This window comes from Equus przewalskii, chromosome 8 (genome assembly GCF_037783145.1).
Source record: "Equus przewalskii isolate Varuska chromosome 8, EquPr2, whole genome shotgun sequence".
Taxonomy (NCBI): domain Eukaryota; kingdom Metazoa; phylum Chordata; class Mammalia; order Perissodactyla; family Equidae; genus Equus; species Equus przewalskii.
In genome coordinates, this window is record NC_091838.1 from 67,871,433 (window position 1) to 67,894,946 (window position 23,514).

The 23,514-nt window shown below is 43.1% G+C and overlaps 1 protein-coding gene across 7 annotated transcripts in view; it reads left to right on the plus strand.

Annotated features, from left to right (window-relative positions):
- The window catches only part of FER1L6 (fer-1 like family member 6), a 214,977-nt gene that overhangs the window by 131,546 nt on the left and 59,917 nt on the right, over positions 1 to 23,514 (plus strand). For all 7 annotated transcript variants that reach the window (XM_070632002.1, XM_070632004.1, XM_070632005.1 and 4 more), the window contains 6 exons: positions 1,407 to 1,527; positions 3,769 to 3,869; positions 7,168 to 7,258; positions 10,380 to 10,499; positions 11,977 to 12,129; positions 19,046 to 19,223. In XM_070632002.1, the coding sequence (XP_070488103.1) occupies positions 1,407 to 1,527; positions 3,769 to 3,869; positions 7,168 to 7,258; positions 10,380 to 10,499; positions 11,977 to 12,129; positions 19,046 to 19,223 (764 nt within the window). The remainder of the gene's footprint in view (positions 1 to 1,406; positions 1,528 to 3,768; positions 3,870 to 7,167; positions 7,259 to 10,379; positions 10,500 to 11,976; positions 12,130 to 19,045; positions 19,224 to 23,514) is intronic.

The following is a 23,514-nucleotide window of genomic DNA, read 5'->3' on the forward strand; positions in this document are numbered from 1 at the left end:
ACCTGCTGGTTTATTTTCTGCAGAACAGACCATGGGGCACCTTTGCTAATTTTATGATCTCCAGAAGAAATTTGGGTTGGAGAGCTAAAAAGAACAACCACACATTCTTTCAGGCTAAAATTCTCTTTAGCCTTTTTTTTTTTTGGTGAGGAAGACTGTCGCTGAGCTAACATCTGTGCCAGTCTTCCTCTATTTTATGTGGGATGCCACCACAGCATGGCTTGACAAGCAGTGTTAGGTCTGTGCATGGGATCTGAACCTGTGAACCCCCAGCTGCCAAAGCAGAGCGTGCGGACTTAACCACTATGTCACCAAGCCAGGCCTCTCTAGTTTTTTGGAATGGAAACAAAGCTTATCTCTCTCTCTCTCCCTCCCTTTCTCCCTCCCACTCTTGGCCTCTTGGCCTCTGTAGGTGTGTGACTCCAAACACTGTCCACATTTATCAAGGCCACCTCTCCCATCATGCCTATTCCAAGAACTTTGCTTTGGCCTTCCTTCTACATTCTTCACACAGTTCCAGGTGTTTGTGGGGAAATTACAGAGGGTTTGGGGAAAACTTAGTCAAGAATACAGCTGTCATTAGGCAAAGAACTTCCCCTTTTTATTACCCCTCTCCCAGCTTACCTGTCTTTGCATCCACCCCTTTCCTCCTTGGGAACCGAAATTGACAAATTAGTTCCTTCTTTTCTGTCTTCTTCTCCTCCTGTTACCCATCTTTTTCTCATCAGCATTTAATCATATCCACCTATCACACTCAAACATTCCCTTTGGCTCCACATTTCTTCTAGCTACTTTGCCATCCCTCTTGTCCTTTCTTAGCCAAACGAGTCACCTACATTATTTGCACCAATGCCTGGCAACAAATATTGGATAGATGGAAGGATGGATGGATGGCAAGCCATGGAATGAATGCTTAAGTTTAGTTTGAGGCACATGGCTTCATCCTCATTAATTATATTATTACCCTCTTGCATTTTTCTAGCAACTTGAGTTGGCGAAATGCATTCACATCTGTAATCTCAGTTGATCCTCATCCAGTGCCGAGCATATAGACATTAAGGGAAAAATGTTAGTTTTTCTCCCTTTTTTCCTCTCTCAGTTTAAAACTTTCCTCCTTGAAGAAGGCTTCCCTGATAAATCCTGCCCTCTGGTGATCATTTCTAAGCTTTGCCCTCCGTCTGACAGTGGTAGCTGTTAGTAACCTCTCCATTGTAGCCACATAAATGCTCATCATTTATTGTTCATGAGTCCCCGGTTATAGGCTACGGATGGAATTAATAGTTTGATCATTTTGTCACCACCCCTCTCCCACCCCACCCAGAACATACGAAACATGAACATGTGGCTGGAATTGCCAGAAGAACACCGATTGCCAACTAACTTCCAGACCTAACATGTTTTCACAGGAATTACAACTATTTGCCATTTGATGGCAAGAAGCCCTGTGTCTCCTTCATCAGTTCCTGGGGAGACCAGACGTTTCGGCTGCACTGGTCCAACATGCTGGAGAAAATGGCAGACCTGCTGGTAGGTGACACTGACAGGTGATGGATTTGCATATCAGGGAGCTGGGGGCAAAAGAGATTTTTTTACCAACCTAGTAGAGGGCCTTAGTCTAAGTTTAAATACAAATGAATGGAGGCTGCTGCCTTTGGAGGACACGTGGCTCCTACCACATGGACCAGTGGGGAATGAGAATACATTTTGCAAAACCCCTAGACTTTAAACCAAACTATCCAAATTCAAGTCCTTGCTCTACTTCTTACTGTCATAGGACCTAGAGAGAGACCGTTTTCCTACTCTTCAAAGGGCAGGGGATTGACAACTTTCTCACGAAATTGATAGATCCTGGCTTCAACTAATATGAAATCCTAAGTCCTTAACATGGTGGATGGCTGCCTACAGATCAGGCCCTGCCACCTCTCCAGTCGAGGCTCTTGTATGCTCTTCCTCCTGACTTTATTCTAAGCACACTGGTCTCCTCACAGTTTCTCAAAGAAACCAAGTTCCTTTATGCCTCATAATCACCTCCATGCTGTTCCCTCTGCCTGGGCTGCTTTTCCCCTCCATGCTTCTCCTGTGTAACCCCGTCAGCCTCCATGGCTCGGTTCCAAGCACATCCTCGGAAAAGCTTTCTGCTTATCCTCTCCCATTATACCCTGTTCTGTTCCTTCAGAGTTCTCACCAAAATTTATCATTTATTTGCAGGTTTCTTTTTCATTTCCCACTGTTCTATGGCATCTAGCATAATACCTGGCTCCTGAGAGGGGCTAAAGAATTATTCGAGGAACTGAATGTGTGAAAGTATTTAAAACGGTGCCAATAGGCACAGATGCTAGGTTGTTCCACCCAACACCTAGGAAAGAAAGAGCACCCGGAACTCTGCTTCTTTAGTATGTTGCAGCTTCCCTTTGTGACTCCTCCTGTGCTCACATTTCTCTCACCCCTACACATCTCCTGGGTGCATCATTTACTCTCTGTCCCCCGATGCCTCACCAGCTGACCCTTGTCTTCTCTCTTTCATTCTGTGAAAACCTGCGGTGAGGAAAGAACAGCCCTCTCTCTCCTTTGCTTTATATTCTCTCTCTAATTGTGTCAGACAAAGTATTGCCTCTGGCCCTGGGGCTTCCAGGCCTTATGGAAGGACAGTCTGAAAGCGGTCATGGAAGCTTAGTCTGGTGTCACGCCATGTGGCGGCCACACACTCTCCTTATAAGGCAGGTCTTGCTGCTCCTTCAGACAAAATATCTATTTTTGTTCAGACAAAATAGCTATTTTATTTCTAAAAGGCTGGATAAAACAAATCAGAGTTTTTTTCCCCTGGAGGTCATAGTAGCCTTTGGCACTTGTTTCTAATTCCTTTCTCAGAGCCAGGATCCCTGCCATGCTGGCATATCGTGGCTAATGGGATGAGTGTTTACTAAGCACCAAGCACTGTTTGAAGAAGTTCTCGCTTCCCTCTGGTGCTCGAGGTGGGCACTATTCTCATCTGATTTACCGATGAGGAAGCTGGGCACCAGGGGTTTGGCACTTGTAAGTGTTAGAGCCTGGATTTGTGTGTAGGTGGTCTGACCCCAAGCCTAGGTCTTTAAGCATGCCACCATATTGCCTGTTCCTATAATGAAGAGGTAAAGAGGGAAACGTGTCAGCAGGCATGTGGTAGAGAATGTAGTTTTTGTAAATTCTAGCAAAGTAGTGGCAACGTGTACATTGCCCCTTGGGTGCCATTTTCTTGGAATACTAGAATTTAGGCCCCAAAGGAAAAGCATATAACTGTTGCCATATGTAACCTGTTTCCACCCCACTCCCTGGGCCAGAAACCCCTATAAGCAGAAGAATTGATATCCCTTTAATTTTGGGCATTATTCAATACAATTACATTCCTATGTAACAAACTGACTTGAACACTGCTTTAGAAGTTTACGATAATTATATCTAATTTACTTTGTTAGATATTTCCAATGACATCAGGTCTCCCTACACAGTAGACTCTAAATAAATGGTACCCAGTTAGGAAATGGATCTGCAACAGAAACAATGAGTTTGAGCAGCAGAGGAGAAGACTTGAATCTGGACCAACTCCAGTTAAGAAAAGGAAGTTTCTAAAGTAGTGTTTCCCCGCTCAGGCACGAGAAAGCAAGGGAGATCTTTCTTCATTTCCAAAACAAAAAATTAGCTGAATGTCATTTCTGGGGTGTTACAATCAGTACCTCCACTACGATGTCTAGTTCCCACCTCTCATCCCTCCACCTCTGTGGTTTGTTTCAGGAAGAAAATACAGAAGAAGTGAAAGAACTGGGCAAGATTTCAGAGAAAGCACCGGAGGAGAAAATGAAGACGGTGTTCAGTGACTTCATCAGTCAAAGCAGGTACTAGGAGAGACAGCCGGCACATGGGGAGCTGACTTATATGGAATCAGCTTTTAATTACTTTCACAAATGGTCCATTTTACATGCGTTCAGATAGGCATTTTATAGTATTATATCCATCTTTGTTTTGTTCGGTAATTTAGCTGGCACTTGTCAGGCTGACTACGGCTTCCTGACACTTAAACAACTAAAACATAAAGCAAAGGAGAAAGAAGAGAAGACTTACTGCAGAAACTCTTTATGAAACAAGAAAAATGCTAGGAGGGTTAGTGCCCAGCCTTGTTCTTTGCATTAGGTAGATACTCAAAAACTAGTTGACAATTAGATGGACGTGTTATACCAAATACTATTTAATAGAATTTTTTGTATAACACATTAATAAGAACCAAGTAATGACTCTTATTCCAGGAGGTACACAACACAATAAAAGATTTTTAAAAATAGGGTGTATTAGTTATCTATTACTGAGTAACAAATAACCTCCAAATTTAGTGGCTTAATACAATGTTTATTGTCTCATGGTTTCTGTGAGTCATGAGCCAAGTGTGGCGTAGCTGGGTCCTTTGCTCAGAGCCTCTCACAGACTGCAATCAAGGCATGGAGAGAGGTGGCAGTTATCTCAGGGCTCAACTGGGAAGTGTTCCCTTCCAAGATCACTCAAGTGGTTATTTGTAGAATTCAGTTTTCATGGACTATTGAATTGACAACTTCACTTCCCTGCTAGCTGTTGGTCAGAGGTCAACCTCAATTTCTTGTCATGTGGACCTCTCAAAGCTGCTTGTCACAACATGGCAGCTGACTTCATCAGAGTGAGCAAGAAGGAAGAGCCAGAGAGAACATGCCAGCAAGATGGAAGTCGCGGTCTATTATGACCCAATCTTAGAAATGACATCCCGTCATTCTTGATGTATTCTATTAGAAGCAAGTCACTAGGTCCAGTGCACATTTAAAGGGATGGAATTACACAATGACAAGTATAGCAGGAGGTGAGGCTCATTGGGCACCATCACGGAGACTTCCTACTATGTAAGGAAAAATCTTTGGACCTGCTCTTGAAATTAATTAGGTCAAGACTCAAGCAAAAATGAGAATTTGTCATAATGGAATTAAACGAAAAGAGATGGAGATTCATTTCATGGAAGGCAAAAACTAGTAGACAGGGACTAGCTAAATTCTGGTGTTCGGCTTTATAAATTCTGTCTCTCCTAATCTCTCAACTACCCAAGCATTTTTACTTTAAAAAAAAAAAGGAAAGCAAAGAAATAAATGTGTAGTTTTTCTTTCTATCTTTATTTCTTATTTGTTTTTCACTATAGAAGCAATATATATCAGAGCCATTCCTGCTGTGAGCTAAGTGCCACCTGAGATTCCCTTTAAACATCTTTAAAAAGCTTCATGATTCTGTATTTTTAGAAACGGTGGGCAAATTAATAGCTCAATAACTTTTCTATATTAGGGGGTTACTTGGGGTGATATTCATTCTCCTTTCTCTTCAAGTTTACGACCAACTGAAAAAATATTCCTGAGGGTCAAACAGAGATCAAAATGTTAGTTTTCTATTTGGTGAACCTGGATTAGAGAAAGCAGCTTGGACCTGAGGTCAAGGTGGGCTTTCTGGTCCACCCACCCATTTGTGGTTGAGCAGCTGGACTTCAGGGCTTCCCCCAAGAAGGGACAGAGCATTTGCCATGTCGAGTTGAGGAGGCTGCCCACACAGCCAGTAGCAGGGCTGGGTCTGAAAGAAGAAGAAGGAACAGAAACATGTTCTGGGGTCATTTACCTTGGTTTTGATGAAGGAATCAATGATTTCTTGCCCTGTGAGGAAGGGAGAGAGATCAGAAGTCAGAAATGTCCACCATCTGGGCTGATCTATCCTGGGAGTAGAATGGAATTCCTTGTGCCTTTTGGGATGGTAGATGTGTGGCAATAAGATGCCTCCTCAAAATACAATATTTTTTATTCTTTTTAAAAATTAAGAGAAAATGTAACTTGACTAGGATGCCCAAAGAGAATTTCTGATGAGGCCTCCAAATGCCACAGACAGAGCTCTGGTGTAGGACCCTTCATTGGGGGTGTGACATCTTAGATTTCCCCTTTTATCACTTTTGTAGTTAATTTTTTATCACAGCGTTACATGCTTATCTTACCAAAAAAAAAATACAGAAATGTATAAAGTAACAGTGTTTTCAAGTTTCTCCCCAATCCCACCATTCAGACAGAAGAGTTTGATTTGTCCTCCTGGATTTTCTCCTTTGCATTTTCAAACACACACATTCATAAAAATACTCTATTTCTTCACAAATGATACCACACATTTTGTTCAGTAGGTTTCTTTTTCACTCAACAATATGTCACTGGCATCTTTCTACAGTAGTACGTAATAATCGTCTTCAATATTCAATTGCGTGGTGTGTCATATATTTATCTGGTTCCTGATATTTAAGTTGTTCCCATTTATTTTGCTACTATAAACAATGCTACAAGAAATGTTGCTGTGTAAACATATTCTTCCAAAATTTTTCAGTTATAGTTAAAGGATAGAATTCTGGTATAATTTTTAGAAAAAATTATACAGACATTTAAATTTTTATAGGTGCTGTCAAATACCCTCTTAAACATTATAAAAATTTATACTTTCCTACAATAATGGAGGAGAGTGACTATTTCTCCACATCTTCACCAACCTTGAATATTATTCATTTTTTCATAGGTGAAAATGGTGTAGATTTTAATTTGCATCTAAGTTGTCGCTAATGAGGACAATATCTTATTTCCTCAAGTTTTAAAACCATTCATATTTCTTCTTCAATTGCATTCATAACCTTTACCGTTTTCCTGTTGAATACATTTTTAACTTCATCCCCCAAAATGTTGCTACTCAGTCCTTTGTACAGTTTTAAAAATGTGAAGGCATATCTCAGTACTGAGTTTAAAATACTTGCTCTACATACAACTTTTCAGGAAGCTTTTGGTGAGTGTTAAATTTCTAAGATGAAGGACAATTGTGTTATTTTGTGTTTGTTGTTATGAGCTCGAATAGCAATCACAATAGATATGTACTGAAAGAAACTGGGAAAACAAGCATCTATTTCCCAAGACTAACGTGGGGTCGAGGCATCATTTCCAATTCTCATTTTGTCTCTTAGAAAAGTTAGTGCATCATTGCTTAATCCTAAATGAAAAATCTTGGCTCATCAACTTTCTCTTTGCATGGCGGAAAGTATACTTGCAAATCTCTGGAATTATATAAATGGATTTTCACTAAGTAGGTTTCAAACTTGTTATTCTTCTCTTATAGTGCCTTTATCTCTGAAGCAGAAAAGCAGCCCAAGATGTTGAACCAAACCACTTTAGATAAGAAACGACTCACGCTCTGTTGGCAGGAGCTGGTATGTGAAAAGCTATTTATACTTTGAACAGAATTAAAGCATGTGCTTTAAAAATAAACCTTGTGGATGAGGCATAGGTCACAGACCACATGAGGATAAGGTTCTAAAGGTTATACATTTGCACGATGTAGAGGCATGAGAAGAACATATGAGAGTGAGTTGGAAAGGAACTAGCATTTATCGGATGTTTACAAGAATGAGCTGGAAACTCACCAGTTCTACATCCTATTCTGATACATTTCCCACTTGTTTATTTTCTTGACATCTGTATTTTGTCAAAGACTTGACATTTCCCCCTTACAAGCTGAGAGATCAAAAGAAATAAGTATTCTTCCTTTCTTTGGGTTCCTCCCATTGAGAATTGTGTTAAAGTCGTAAGCACTTCTTGAGAACAAGGCACGAGCCGATACCTTTCTGTGGCCTGGAGACCCTGCACAGTGCTGGGTGCCTTCTAGATGCTCAGTCCCTGTTGAACGAGTGAAGACTGATAAACGCTGGACCAAGTAGACCCTGGATTATCTCATTCTGAAACGTCACTTCCAGCAATGGCACCAAGGGACATTTTGTATGAGGCCATGATAATTCTGCAAAGAAACACTCCTCTGTGTTTGGTTGGCCAGGGACATTTTAAAGATGTGAGTGGGGCCCAGAGAGATTAAATAATTTTTAAAGGTCACGGCTAGTTAATCATAGTCTAGAGACTAAAACTCAAGTCTCCAACCTCCTAGTTCATCCTTCTTTCCAGAACAATAAATGAAAGTTTGTGTATTCCTCTTCTACACTCCAAGGGAGGCCAGATTCCCACCATATATAGGATCTTCCTCCCACCCCAGTTCTTCATCAGCACCTCTCACTGCCCTTCCCTGTCTCTGCGGTGTCCCTCCACGACATACTGCCCACAGAATTGTATTGTCCTCTCCATGTCCGACAGTCCTGGGCCTAAACAAGCCCACAATTTCAAAATCTTTGTAATGTCCCAGCTCTACCTCCTTATCTCCAGACCTGTATGTCCAGCCTCCTCATGGACATGTAAGCTGCTTGTGTCAGGGCACCTCAAACTCAACATAGCTCACTCAACCCAGCATCTTCCCACCTAAACTTGTTCCGCATCCCATTTTGGCACCACCAGCTACACTCGTTGCTTCAACCAGAAGCCTAAGAATTGACTTTAAATCCTTATCCCTCACCCTGAATAGTCAGTTCCACCCCAGGCCCTGTTGATTCTGCTCCTTAAAGACTCTGGAACTTACTCCACTTCATCCCCAGAACCACTGCCTAAACGAGTGCCTTGGCATCTCCGGCTAGACTATTGCGGTAGTCTTCCTCCAATCCATCTTCTAGACTACGACCAGAACCGTCTTTCTAAAACACAAACCTGATTAGATCACCATTGCTTCAGAATTCACTGGAGTCTCTCAGTCATTCATAGGGTAAAATCTAAATTCCTTTTGCATGATATACAGGGACGCTCATCATCTCACTCCAAACTAGCATCCCAGCCTCACCTCCACTTAATCCCTTCTTAGATATTTTATGCTCCAACAATTTTGAATTCTCACTGATTACGTGCCTTCACATGTAATTGTTCCGTCTGTCTGGACTGTCCTTTTTCTTCTTGTCACCTGATGAATTGTATTCATTTTTTAAGACTCAGCTCAAATGTCATATCATCCATAAAACCTAGCTTTGCCCCTCTCTGCTCTCATGATGTTCCACACATTTTAGTTATTTGCATATATTGCTTTCACCCCACCAAATTGTCCAAGTCTCAGAGGAAGGAAGCATGGGTCTTCCCCCGCCCCAGACCTTGGTTCCTAGAATAGTGCCTGGTACAGAGCAGGCATTCAGTTCTTCCAATCAACAGGTACAGAAGGCTTTCAATGTGCCAGGCCCTGTGCTTGGTGCCGGGAAAACAAAGCTGTGAGTACTTGGTGCTTGTCATCAAGGGATTTATTGATTGACTGGTTTGTTCATTCCACAAACATTTATTTAACACCTGCTACGTGCCAGGAACTCTGTCAGACACCGATAATAAAAGGTAAGAACAACAGAGGAGGTTCCTGGCTCGTGAAGTTCACGTTTTAGTGGAGAAAACAGAAGAGAGACAGGTAAACAACAAGTAAATAAAAGTGATTACAGATTATGATTAGGAAGGAAACTTTAAAAGGTCATGGCAATCAGGAAAATGTGGGGGGATGCAAGGCAGTGGTGACATTTAGTTGAGGAAGCCAGCCACGCAGAGTCCAGGAAGAACATTTGAGCAAGAGGAAATGGAAGCACACCAGTCTTGAGGATGGACCGAGCTTGGTATCTTTTAGGCCCTCCTGAGGAGCCGTGTGCCTGGGGCACAGTGAGGAAAGCACCATGAGATGAGACAGAGCAGGCAGGGCCAACTCACACAGGGCCTTAGAAAGCACCGCAAAGGGTTTGGGTCTTTTTCCTAAGCGCATAAATGTGAGCTGAATGAGTGAATCAAAATAAACACTTTTGGATCTTCCAAACACGCACACTGAGCCCCCTGGTGGTGTTTCCCACATGATGCCGACTTGGTCTGGAAGCACCCACCATGCCCCTAGGAAGAGGTGGCGAGAGCAGTGATCGAGGACATGGACTCTGGACTCAGCTGGCGGTCACCTCCAGCTCTGCCTCTCGGTAGCTTATTACTCTGTTTCCTCAACTGTACAACAGGAATAATAACACCTACCCCGTAAGGTTGCTATGAGGAGTTATGAGGATTAATACAGCAGTTAGAACATCACCTGGACAGAGGAAGAGCTCGTTCCTTTTCAGCTGTTATTATTGTGATTGTTGCTGTTGTTGTTAAGTATTAGAAAGCCTAGATTTAGGTCCTGCCTAACAGAGCTATGGGAGCTTGACAAACCTGTGACTTTTCTGGGCCTCAGCTTCTCGTCTGCCAAACAACCATGAGAAGATATTCACCGCCTCCGTATTCCTACGAAATTTCTCTTCAACAGGCAGTGTGCGCTGGCAGACCCTGAAGCAGCCCTCATGAGTGGCTCCTTGTGGAACTTAAAAGTACCTGCATGATTCTCCAGCAACAGGACAGTGCTCGTTGTCCAGATTTCTAGAAAGATCTATGCTGACTCTTGTCTTATTTTAGGACGTGATGGTCAAGGAGGCCAAGGAGATCATCCAGCAGCAGAAGAAAAAGTTATCTCTTGATGAAATGATCCAGGAAGCCCAAAACTTGGTGGAAAAAATCCGCTTTCTTGTTGATGAGGTAATCAACTCTCAAGGCAAAACTCAATTTGGAAGATTAGACTGAATGTCTTCCCAGTGAGGTGTGAATGTTTGATAAGGATGAAAGAGGAGCAGTGTTTTCTCCCAAACTCTACTGAGCTGAGCAGACACTATTAGTTTAGGGGTGATAAAGGAGATTTTAAAATTAAGATGCAAATGTACAGATTTGGTTTGCAAAGCCCAAGTATTCAGCAGAAATAAAAAGCATGTTCCCTAATGGACTCAAGAAAAATCAAAATAAGCACGGGAAGCTTGGTAAGTTTGCAACTTAAGAAGATTTAAACTCACGTCCAGTAAAAGTCAAAACAGCTTCTCATTTTAAATTTGCTTGTAAACAGCCTCTCTGGTGACTTCTAGAATGCTCTAAAACGGCCCTCCTATCTGTTTCTGTCAGAAACCGAGTTTCATGTGGGAAGTTTTCAGAGAGGTACAGATTTACCGCTTCTGTTCTCAAAAGTTGTATTTCTTGTTGCAAATCCATCATTCCCTGAAGGCCTAATAAAGAATGAGACAAGCAGTCACTTTAGTAGACGCAAGAGTTTCAATAAGCACCCAGAAGGTTCAGGCCAGGAACTGGGGCCTCAGGTCTCTGACTGACCAGCTCTGTGGCCCGGAAAACCTCCACATGATAGCTGTGTTTCCATATCAAGGGAGAAGGGATGCCCTCTTTGGGTAGCAATTTCACCAGAGGGTTATGGGGTTAGAAAGGCAGAGATCTGCTTCCAGCCGGGAATGCCAAAGCCTAGTTTATAACAATATACCTCCCTTTTGTTTTGGTGGCTGTGTTGGCTCAGAAATGTGCATTTCAAACACTCACAGCATAATGGGCCTCCTGGCAGGAGATTCTGCAATTCCTGTCTTGATTAGCTCAACTTTAAAGTCTAATTTTCTGAGCAATTTAGTCGTTTCTCCTGAATAACCACCTAAAATGGAGCTAAAATACTTGGCAATCATATTTTAGGTATAAAGTCCCTTGCAGAATTGTTTTTCCTTCCTTAAGAGCAAATGGAAAGATATTCATGAATTTTTGGTTTTTTATTTCAATATTCTGGAAATGTTACCTAGCTCTTAGGAGGGCCAATGCTCAAGGCTAAATCATTATTACAAGATTGCAAAAAAAAGAAGAAAAGGAAAATCTATGGGAAGGTGTAGAAAAATGTTTGTTCTACAGATGGAGAAAAGTAGGCCATCAAAGATGCCAAATCGTGAATCCAACTTGCATATCCTCAAAGCACAATAAGAGTTTGGCATATGGGGTTTATAGGTACTTGTAATTCATGACCGAAGGCTTTCTCAAAGAAGCTACACTTGCTTGATTGCATAGATGTTTAAGTACCCAGAGGGTTTAAGCCCTAGAATTAGTTTTGCAGAAGGGGGGCTGTTTTAGGATAGGAGATCACTGGAAGTGCCCTTGTTAAACACCAACCTATCAAATCCATTCCCCTCTGTTCCCACAGCCACAGCACACCATCCCCGATGTCTTCATCTGGATGCTCAGCAACAACAAGAAAGTGGCCTATGCCCGCATCCCGTCCAAAGACCTGCTCTATTCCCCCGCCAGGGAGCAGATGGGCAAACACTGCGGGATGATCAAAACTCATTTCCTCAAAGTAAGTCTGCACTATTTTTGACTCAAAAATTCTCTTTCCTCCTGAGTTGCTCAGCGTTCCTAGTGTGTGTCCATATCACAGACTCTTCCTCAAAACTTTCAAAGATCTGAAGACAGCTGGAACACCTTGCCCTTCTTGAATCAAATTGTGATTCATAGACTTTCTCAAGGCTGAATATTTTCCAGTTTTCTAATTACTATGTCACCTGACATGTAAGATTTTCTTTTAACCTAGTAGGAGCACCTCAAGGTTACTTTAATTATTACTTCTTTGATTACTAGGAAGAATGGACATTTTTCCATTAGTTTCCTCTGTACATTTTCTCAAGTGAAATTTGTCCATGGCATCTTTTCACATGAATTTATCTATATTTTAAAGATAGATTTCAAGAAAATTACAAGAGGAGAGTTTTATATTCCATAAAACTGCTAATTCTATGGAATATAAAAGTCCTGGTGACTTTTAAATTGTGAATATGAGTCTTTTCAACTTGAGTCTTTGCATCCTTCCTGGAGACATGGTCCCCTGATGCCTCATGAGTGGCTACTCAGGCACCATCTCTGGATGGATTCTGCTGTCTCTAATTCAAGATTTGAGCCTTTCTTGGAGACCCTGGGCATTTTACCTCTATGATGAAGAAATTTCTTTCCAAGAAGTAGACTTGTGCAAATATGGAGAAAAAGCAGTCCAAAAGCTTAATTAACACTCACCAATGACTGACAGCTAGAGTGTGTGCTTTGACCGATTTAACTTTTCCCAACCCATAGTAGACTGCTCTGCCAGTTTCGGTTCTGATTTCTTGCTGTAACATAGTTATTTTTCTACTGCCTCAGAAGGAGGAGGTGAAGGTTCGAAACCATGCCATACGAGGAAGGGGTGAAGACATAGCAATGTTTCACTGAGAAGAGATTTGATGTCATGATAGAGATTTTAAGTGTTTGTAGGGCTACCACATGGATCATGGGTTGAGAGTGTTTGTGTTTGTTTCCAGGGGATAGAACCAGGCCTCACGATAGCCATTACAGGGAAATAGTTCCCTAAATGGAGGTCCATAATGTGCTCCTTGTCCCCTTGTTGTAAATATGGCAGTGGGCAGCTAGACGAGATGGCTTCTGAGTGCCATCCAATTGCTAGAGTCTACTATAGATGTGATGGTCAAATGTTGCAGACAGAAGAGGCAACGTGGAGTAATGGTTTAATGCATGGGCTTTGAAATAAAGTGAATCTGGGTTGTAATAGTTTACTAAGACTGCTGTAACGAAGTACCCCTGAGTGGCTTAAACAGCAGAAATTTAGTATTTCATCGTTCTGAAGACTGGAAGTCTGAGATTAAGGTGTTGGCAGGGCCATGCTCCCTCTTGAAGATGCCAAGGAAGCGCCTTTTCTAGCTTCTGATAGTTCCTTGTGGCAGCATAACTCCAGTCTTGACAGGATGTTCTCCCTGTGTGGGAGTCTCTCTTCACATCGTATCCTTTTATGAGAACCCTGCTCCAGTTTAACCTCGTGTTAGCTATCTTTGCAGTGACCCTATTGTCAAATAAGGTCATATTCTAAGGTACTGGGGGTTAGGACTTCAGCATAAGAATTTTTGAGGAATACAATTTAACCTAATATTTATGAGCTGTATGACATTGGGCAAGTTACTTAATATCTCTATGTCTACGATTCTTCATCCGTCAAATGGAGATGGTGTTGAGGATTAATTGGACAAATGCATGTAAAGAACATGCAGTGTACATCATCCAGGGTCATCATTCAACAAATGCTGGCGTTCAAACAAACGGACATCCAACATCTAGAGGATGTTTCTGGAATTGTGTGCTCCCTTCTGTATGTGATTCTCTTTGTTATTTTCTGTCACTTGTGTAAAATGATTTTTAAACCCACCCCTGTAAAACTGTAACTGAAAAAAGAAATTTTCACCCAAGTTACTCGTCACAAATATCAGAGTTTTTCTTTAACTTTCTCCATCTAAAGAATTCTGGGGTTGCAAGAAATACTTAAAAATAGTGAATCATTTCAGAAGGCCTTGTGCTAAAAATACGAGAAAATCAGTGTCAAGTTACTCCCTCCTAAATATTTTGATGTATCCTGGCATTATTTAAAATTAGGACAAAGAGCCGGTGTCAAATACAGCCAAAGGGTGGACATAACTGGGAGTGCAGAACCTTTGCCCCGAGGTCTGGGTTTACTTCTGTATCTGAATTTCCTTTTGCCACTGGGACTGCTTTGTGTGACAGCCTTCTGAATTGTGTTGAATTCAATTGAACCGACACGATGAAAGGTCTTGCTGAGATGATTTAGCAAAACCATTTTCATTTCTGTTGTGATGTGTCACCTTTGATTGCCACTTGCTCCTTCCGCCTCCCTCTCTGACCCCTGCTCCTCACTGAATTGCTAAGTCTGAATAAGTACGAGCTGTACCAGGGGGACAGAGTGTTCACACACCTGCCATCCACTCTGATTTTGTATCTGGGAATTAGGAAGTGCAATAAGACAAAGCATAGAATGTAAATCTATAAATCTCTAGGCAAGACTCTTCTCGAAGCTTATTCTACGGGACATCTGTCCTTTGAGTGCCTCCATAAGCATCCCATGTTCACACGTTTGGGAGGTTGCCGTGGTCTCCCTCTCTTGGAGTTTCTCAGTGCTCGTTTACCAGTAGAAGGCTCTAGAAACAGCTTTAACTTTTACAACCCACATTTGACAACCATAATCATCTAGCATACCTATTTACAAATTTTAGGAAACTACTGTTTCTGGGGGTCCCATTTGGGGCATATTAATCTAGAAGAAACAAGGGGGCCTCATCTGAAGTCACATGGTTACGTAACAGTAAATCTATAACTGCAAGCAGGGTTTCATGGTCCCTGGTTCCATGATTTTTCTTTTTCTCTAATTTAAATCTATTGGTAATGCTACTAAAAATGCTGGAACGAAATTAGACCTAATTGACCAGCCAAAAAAGCAAGAGTTCTCCCTTTTCAGTCTCATCCCCTTTCCCTAGTGGCCGAAGTGGGGAACAGCATGTTCATTACCAAAGAGAAACTCATCCTGTGGGAGGAGCTGGGTGCACTTAGAGCCCAGACAGAGGGTGGTGCTTGATCTTCCTTTTCTTTTCTGCTTGAGTCACCTCTCTGTGCCAAGTCTGCCCCTGTAGACTCCAGAGGCCCCTTCTCAGTCTCGTCTCCACCTCTATCCTATCCTCTGCTCCACACCGGAGTCTAGTCTCTTATTCTCCAACCTCCAGTTTTCCATCCAGCTTTCCCTCGGATGCAGTAGAAAGTGGTGGCTGAAAGACACCCTTCTGGGTCTTGCCACAAAATGAAACCTCCACGAAGCAAACAACCCTTCCTCTGACTAATATTGATTGACCAACTTCAGCACAATTTGTGTGAATTACCTTTCTCTCCTTTTTATGGTTTGCCAAGATTTCCTCTTCCTTCTAAGCCAGCTGGCATTCCTGAGGACCCTGGAGGGGGGTGGATGGGGCATGAGAGACGCTAAGACTGTAGCATTTTGTCTCAGACAATTTTTATACTTTGATGATCATAGATTTTTGATGCACTTTTGCATTCTTTAATTATTATTATTATTTTTTCCTACCTTACCATGCTACTCTCAAAAGGAAAGAAGTTGCTGTGGTTGGTCAGATTTGAGGAGTACATGAGAAAGACAGGAGAATGGGGAAGAGAAGGAGGCAGGGGAAGACACACCCAGGCTGGAAGTGCAAGTGAAACTAAAAATGGGATGCTGTTTCTGAAAGCACCTAGCAAGGTGCTCAATAATGCCGTGTGAGTTCCAACATGGACACTTGAGTGAGAGGCTCTGTGTTGTCTTGCAAGCAGTTTCAGTTTGTGTGTTTTTAAAAAGATGTGTAAGCTGCAAACTCAGGATTATAGCAGTGTCCTCATATAACATTGTCACAAGATGTTAGCTGAGTTTTTGGTTCTAACCATCAATTCACACACCCATGTTGTTTTCATAGCAGTAGAAATGAATGATGTTTTTTGTTGTTGTTTTTGTTTTTGCTTTACTTTAAGAAGCAAAGGATATCAGATCTGCTTGGGACAATGCAGCATCGTTAGTTAAGTTTCGCTACTTCAGTTCTTAAAACTGTGGTCCGCAGACCAGCAGGATCAGCACCAACAGGGAGAAAGGCAGAATCTCAAACTCTACCCCAGACCTATTGAGTCAGAATTTACATTTTAACCAGATGCCCAGGCCGTTCACATGCACTGACACACACATCAGTGTGTGAGGAGCGCTGGCTAAGAGTCTGGGCTCTGGAGCCAGGGTGAGCAGGGTTGAGTCTTGGCTCTATCCCTGCCTCGCTCTGTGATGTTGGACTATTGCTTAACCTCTCTGAACCTCCTTTGCTTCATCTTTAAAATGCACATAATAAAAGTATTTATTTTATAGTCATCATGAAGATGAATGATAGCCTGTGGCTTGCTTTTTTTTTTAGAGATACAATGCAGTTTTTGTCTTTGTTTTATTTTTTTAGGAAGATTGACCCTGAGCTAACATCTGTTGCCAATCTTCCTCTTTTTATTTTTTTCTCCCCAAAGCCCCAGTACATAGTTGTATATCCTAGTTGTAGGTCATTCTAGTTCTTCTACATGGGCTGCCACCACAGCATGGCTTGATGAGCGGTGCGTAGGTCCATGCCCAGGATCTGAACTGGCGAACCCCGGGCTGCTGAAGTGGAGTTCACGAACTTAACTCCTCAGCCACAGGGCAGGCCCCGTTGTTAATAGTATGCAAGCAACAGGACATTCTGTGTGAGGGAGGAACATGAGGGCAGAGCCTGGGACAATGCAGTGCTCACCATGTGTAAAATATTATTATTAGAAAAATAAATACATAATTTGACAAGTATTTACCGAGTTCTTCCTGGGTGCCAAGGGCTTTTTTAGGTATTGGGGGCATCACTGTGAACAGACATAAAAATCCCGGCCTTTGTGAATTGGTGTCCTGGTGATGTCTACAAATGGCAGAGGGATTGCTTTTATTACAACAAAATAACTTAGGCTTTCAACAAACGTTTGTTTTATGGAACAAGTGCTAAATGCATTTTAGCTCTTATTATTATCATTATAGAAGTGATGAATTGAGGATTATTTGTCTTGCCATAGTTTTAAAAATTCTGAGTTGCAGAGTGGTTGTTTTTACCAACAATAAAATGAACTTTTTCTTTTTAATGCTGAATAAGTAATGGCATTCCACTCCCCAAAGAATACAATCCAGACTCCTCCACAGAACGGCAGGATTCTTCAGCCCCCTCGGCGTCAGTCTCTGCCCCAGCTCTTTCTTTTCTGAAAGCTCTTAGCACATCCGTTGCTGGCACAGAGTAAGCACTCAGTAAACGTTAACCCATTTAACCACTCTTGCTGCCCCTGTATCTTTGTCCACACACTGCCCTGTTCCTGGGATGCCTTCTCTGCTGGTCCAACTCCAGAGTACCGATCAAAGCCCAGCTAAATATTTGAATCTTCAAGAAAAGATGGAAATACCTGCTGTTACTTCTCTTCCCCCTCAGCATTTTCTCTCTTCCGCTTGACTTTGCATGCGAGTAAGTGAATGCAAGTCAGCTTCCTCGTCTAGACGTGAGCTCTTGGATGCGGGGCTGGGTCTGTGACTTGGTCCTTGTGAAGCCCTCCTGGCCCCACCCCCTCAGCAAGGCCTAGCGACACTTGTTGTAGCTGCTGAATTGAGTTGCTCAAAATCCATTTAGCGAACCCACAACGCAAGATGGAAAGGTGAACAGCTGTGCTTAATTTTGGTTCAGGGGCTCTCCGTGGGTGCCTTGGAAATTGTCAGAGCAAGCTGTAGCCTCTTGCAGTAGGATTTTGTGATTCTCTCTGGAAAAGAGGTGGTGCAGAAGAGAGGGGAAAATACTGGTAAGAAATGCTAAGAAACGCTAAGAAGAGGCACTTAAAAGAGTCAACAAAATCTGGAGAGGTAGCCACTCTCAGAATGAAGGCCTTGCTAGCAACCCTGAACGCAGCCAAGTCTGGGCCCTGGGACTCCTTGGATGGGAGCAAGAGTTCCCTTAATTCTGGTGGTGGAGAAATAAAGGAACCACGCTGCACTGAGTTGTGTCCTTAACACCTTGAGAACACGTGCACCCACACACATACATATGCATGTGCACATACACCACACACACTAATACACGTAAACACACAAATTCGAACAAGCAAAAACCTCGATACAAATCCAAGTACATTAAAGGAGAGAATGCAGGGTAGTAAGGGAATTTGCAACACGCTGCATGAGGAATGGGTGAGGGAGCTAGAGATGTTTAGTTAGGAAGAAAGAACATGGCAGGGCACGTAGGTTCCTTCAAGCTCCTGAGGGCCCGACCTGTGGAAGAAGCATTTGAATTCTTCTGAGTGAAGCAATGAGGTAGAGGCTGTGGCTGGAACTCCAGGCAGTTGGAAGTTCTGGGAAGGGAGATTTCAACTCAGTGCGGGAAGAGGCAAGCTGTGGGGGTTCAGAGTCCCAAGTCTAGACTGAGAATCATCTCTCCTGAGTTCAAGTCCTGACTCCGTCACTTAAAAGCTGAATGATCATAGGGAACTTATTTAACCTCTCTGAGCCTGAGTTTCCTCATCTATAAAACAGGGCCCATAACCATACCTACCTGTTAGGGTTAAATGATCCAGGGCTCAGAAGTGCTTAGCACAGTGCCTGTTTAAGATTCAGGCCCCACTAACCCTGGATCTGCCTCTGGAATTGTGCATCGTGGCAACTGGCGTCATTGCTCTCATTTTAGTATAAGGTAAGCTCCTGAGAACCACTCTCTGAACACACTCCCAGGTGTGTCCCCAGGAAGGACCTCTTGTCTCAAAGAGTGAGGCCCATAATCACTCCTACTAATGAGGTGGTCTTCCTTGTAACCCTTCCCCAGCTTCCTGGAAAACGGCCGGCTGGTTGGTCAGTGCAAGCAAAAGTCGATGTATACCTCTGGCTGGGCTCCACCAAACACTCAAGTGCCATTTTGGACAACTTGCCAGCAGGCTACGAAGCAGAAATGTCCTCCAAAGTGGCTGGTGCCAATCAACCCCCAGCCAACCTGCTCTACCAAGGTATGATGCCCACTGGGCAAAGAGGGTCATTGGCTTCTGAGAAAACAGTGAGGAGGGTGACATGTGTGAATTGTTTGCACATCATTTTAGGATCAACTTATTTGCTTTCTTTGAATATAGTTTCTAAATTTTCTTCCTTATCTTCCGATGTCCTATCTAAAAAGAATAAAGTGAAGTCATTAAACACACCTGGAATAAAAATTCGTATTTTTCTGTTAATGGAAAGAGAACAATTTGAGTTTCTTTGTAGGCAGACTATGTAGGTTAAGTTTGCATTTTTAGCAAAAGATGTCTTTTAAAGAAACATCAGTAAGTTCTTGTGCTGAAATGACCTCTGAAATTAAAGCAGGTTTTCCTTTTACATGGCTTTTGGGGTTTTGACCCATAAACAGCAGGCAGTTACCTTTCCTGGTAATGACCCAAAGGAAACTGGTAGCATTGAGGTCACTCATGTTTCTCTAGCTTGCTTCTTGACCTGGCTGCTTTTAGAAATTCAACATACTTTATGTAATCCTTTCTCCTATGTAGATGTTTTCGATGAGGGCCATCGTGTTTATATTTTCATATAATTCTGATTTTTATTATATGTAGTAATGCGTTACAGTTGCATTTTGCTTTCTGTTTCCAAGTGGCTTCAATTTGCAGGATCTCCTGCTGCTGAATTCAGACAGAGTAGACTGCAGATTACCTTTACTTTGTCTGAAGTTGAGTTTTGAATTGAGTGTATTGGAAACACTGAATAACTGCTTACACACCCAGGTTTCCTGTGTTGCACAAGGCTCCTGGGATGTTGGTTGACCTTGACTGCCCGTGGAATCTAACTGGCTCAATGGTTAGAAAAAACAAGGTTCTAGAGATGTTTATCCAATGGCGCAGCTCATGGTTGATATGCCCAAGGTCAATGCATAAGAGCAAGGAAAGCTCAGCCTTGTCTTTTTAGAAAATGCATAGCCCCCCATGTGCCGAGCATTGTGCCCTATATTCTATACATAAGATTTATTTCTCACATCAACCTGGGTGGCTTCTTCATTTTATAGATGGAGAAAGGATGTATCAGAGATGCTTAGAAACTGCCCAAGATCACACAGTTAGTAAATGATGGAGCAAACCATCTCCAGACCCTGCTTTATCTCCACTGCTTTCCATCCTGTCTTTAGAGAGTTTCATCTTTGGATGAAAAATACCCACATCAAGTTATCTTTGTATTTCTGTAGACACTGTCTCTAGAGACCTAAGGTCCACGGATGTATTTGCTGTCCCAGCTACTAACAATTCAGAGGAGAGCAAAGACTCTTTCCAAAGCTCTCTGATCCTCTGCAGCATGTTGTTTTCATGCAGTGACCTAATAAACTTCCTCCGCTGTGCGCTGACACTGATGGCTTTGGCTGCCTTCCACACCTACTGGAGAATTTTGCTTCTTCAGTCATTTTGTGCTTCAGAAAATCTCCATTCAACCAATAATTATTTTGCACCTACATATGGCAGGTACAGTGGGAAGACTAGCGGGGGATGTGGAGTTGAGTGAGAGGTGATCCGGCCCTCAAGTGGGGGCAACTAGACATGTCTCTAATAACCACAAGTGCAAAGTGAGCCTTACCACAAATGACCGGCCACGAAAGTGTGAGAGTAAAGAGGAAGCTGACTTGATTAGTCTAAGGAACAGAGCTGGTAAGACTCTAGGTTTCAGAAAATCAAAAATTTAGACTAAGTAAATAGCGCCCCCTGGAGTTGTGCAGCATACCGCCTGTGTGTCTGCAATTGGGACCTCTGCTAAAATTCTGGGATTGGTCAATTCAGGGGCAGCTGGTTCTCAGGGGATGAGCCATGCCCAAGTTCACTCCCAGCTGCGGAATTTCCCAAACTAAACCGCATGTTAAGGAACATGTGGGCTCTCTCTAGACATAGACTCCGTCAAGAAATTCCTAAACCTTCTACTGAACAGTCCATTGTTTGTGGTCGCCATATTAAGGCTCTCTCTTGTCAGCAAGTCCCAGTCTGTCCACTTCAGGGTGTTTTTGGTGTACGTGGAGGTGAGGATGGGGGAGGACTTGGAATTGAGGCTGAAGAATCACTTCTCTGGCTCCCCTACTTGATCAGAGCTTTAAGCACTTTGTGCTTGAAGCAGCTGGACTTAATTCAGGAGTGTGCAGATTTCAAGTTTTTAAATCCTTTGCAGGCTCAGAATGGGAACTGTTGTGGTTGCTGCATTCTCAGGCTCCACATTGGTCCCCATGTAGGCAGACAGTGGCACGGGGTAGAAGGATGGAAACATGTGCAGGCATGATGACAGACAGTCAAGTAAGGAGCTATCTTTGGCACCCGCTTCCTTCACTGCCCCTGCTCGCCCTGCCGGTCAGGAGCCAAGTCCTGTAGCACCCACGGCCGCAATGTCTCTCTCTTCCCCTCCTCATTTCAATTTCTTCCACCACTGCATGGGATCTGGCCCTAAAACTTCCCACCTGGATGGACAGTGTGGTCTTCTTCTTGATCCTCCTGCAGCATCTCTTCTGTCTGTTGCATGCTTGACTCACAGTTTCATTCCCCTGAAGCTTTGCTCGAATATCATCGGCTCCTGGGCACAGACCTTCAAGAGGTCCCCATTACCTGTTCAATTCAGGCCTCAAAGACCCACGGCAATGTGACCACAACTTTCTGGGACCTCATACTTTGGCCAAACTAGACTCATCCTGTCCCCTACGTGGCCTGGCATTTTTGTCCTCATCTTTACTTACCCCGCTCCAGCCACTTGGAGAGCTCTCCACAGCCCTGCTCACCCCATTGCTGCTTGTCAAATGCTGCCACCCTTTAGGGCTCTGCTCAAAGGGCAGTACCACCTCCCCTAGAGTCTGCCCCTTTTTATTTGAACGTGCTTTGGCGAATGTGAATTTTCCTTTTGTGCGCACGTATTTTCGTTTTACATAAGTAGTATTGTTATGTATCTCATGCTGTTTTGTCCTTTTCTATTAAGCTCTGTATTGTTGAGAGCCACCTATTTTGCTCTGTATACCTCTAATCCATTGCTTCTAACTGCTATACCAAGTTCCCTAATGTTCTTCCTGTCCACTCCCTGAGGGACACCCAGGTTGCCCCCAGCTGTCCACCATTACAGGCCACATTGTAATGAGCAATAGTGACAGCCACACCAGCATCTTCACACCACTTTTAAAGTTCTTCCCATGTATCAGGCACCCGTCTTAGTCCTTCAATCCCCTACAATCCCCTACGAGGAACTATTATTACCTCCATTTTACAGATGAGGAAACAAAGGCACAGAGAGGGTTAGGAACTTGTATGAGTCCTCATATGGACCTGGGTGCTATAAGCCTATGAGTGGCATTGCGGCGGGGCACAGGGTATTTGTACCCTTAATTGAACTGAGTAGAGCTAGTCAAGTTGGTGTGCAAGAGTTCCTGTATCCCAGTCCCATGTCAACACAAAAACACGGATACACTAAACATGGTACAATAGTCACCTTTGGGAGAGACAAGGAATGGGGATGAGTAAAGGGGTAACGGGGAACAAGTCAATAGGACAAACAAGAGGGGCCTTGTTCATAAAGTCCCATGAGCCAACGAATAAAGGAATATGATTAACTCAGCTCTGTCTTGGGATTCCCCCACTGAATCCTGGTCTGCCTCCACCAGCGGCCCTCTCTCTGCGTCCCAGCCCATCAAACAGATGTGCTCGCTCTTGCCTTCAACTCCCCATCTCCTCTGCCTGTATCTCTCACAGGACACTTAGCTCTGTGATTAAGATGCTTGTCTTATCTTCTGCCCTCTCCCTGGCCCTCCCCAAGGCAGGGGGCTGTCTCAGCTACTTCAGAATCCTTAGAGACCAGAACTGTATCTGGTACACAGCTGGAGCTCAAAATGACATTGGCTGGCTGAATGGATGTATGGATGCATAAATGATTCAAGCTTCTATTGAATTTATTGAAGCAAAAACTATTTGTGGAGCAGCCCCTTTCACCCATGAACACACACACACTCATGCCAGCAGAAACAGAGAATTACTAGGAAGTTAAATGTGGTATTTTAGAAAGAGAAGGTGATTTTGGCACCTGACAGAAATGAAATCCAGGCTCTGGCATTGGTTAGCTCTGCAAACTTGGAAAAGTATTTTAGCCTTTTTGTGAGCCATTTCCCTCGTCTAGAAAATGGAGATAATTATGTCTGTTTCACAGGGTTGTTAGGAAGATTAAAAATCCACAATGTGGTGAAAGCACAAGGAGACTGCCTGGCCCCGAAACTCCCATCAATGTGACCTCTCCGCCTTCTCCCCCGCTGCCATC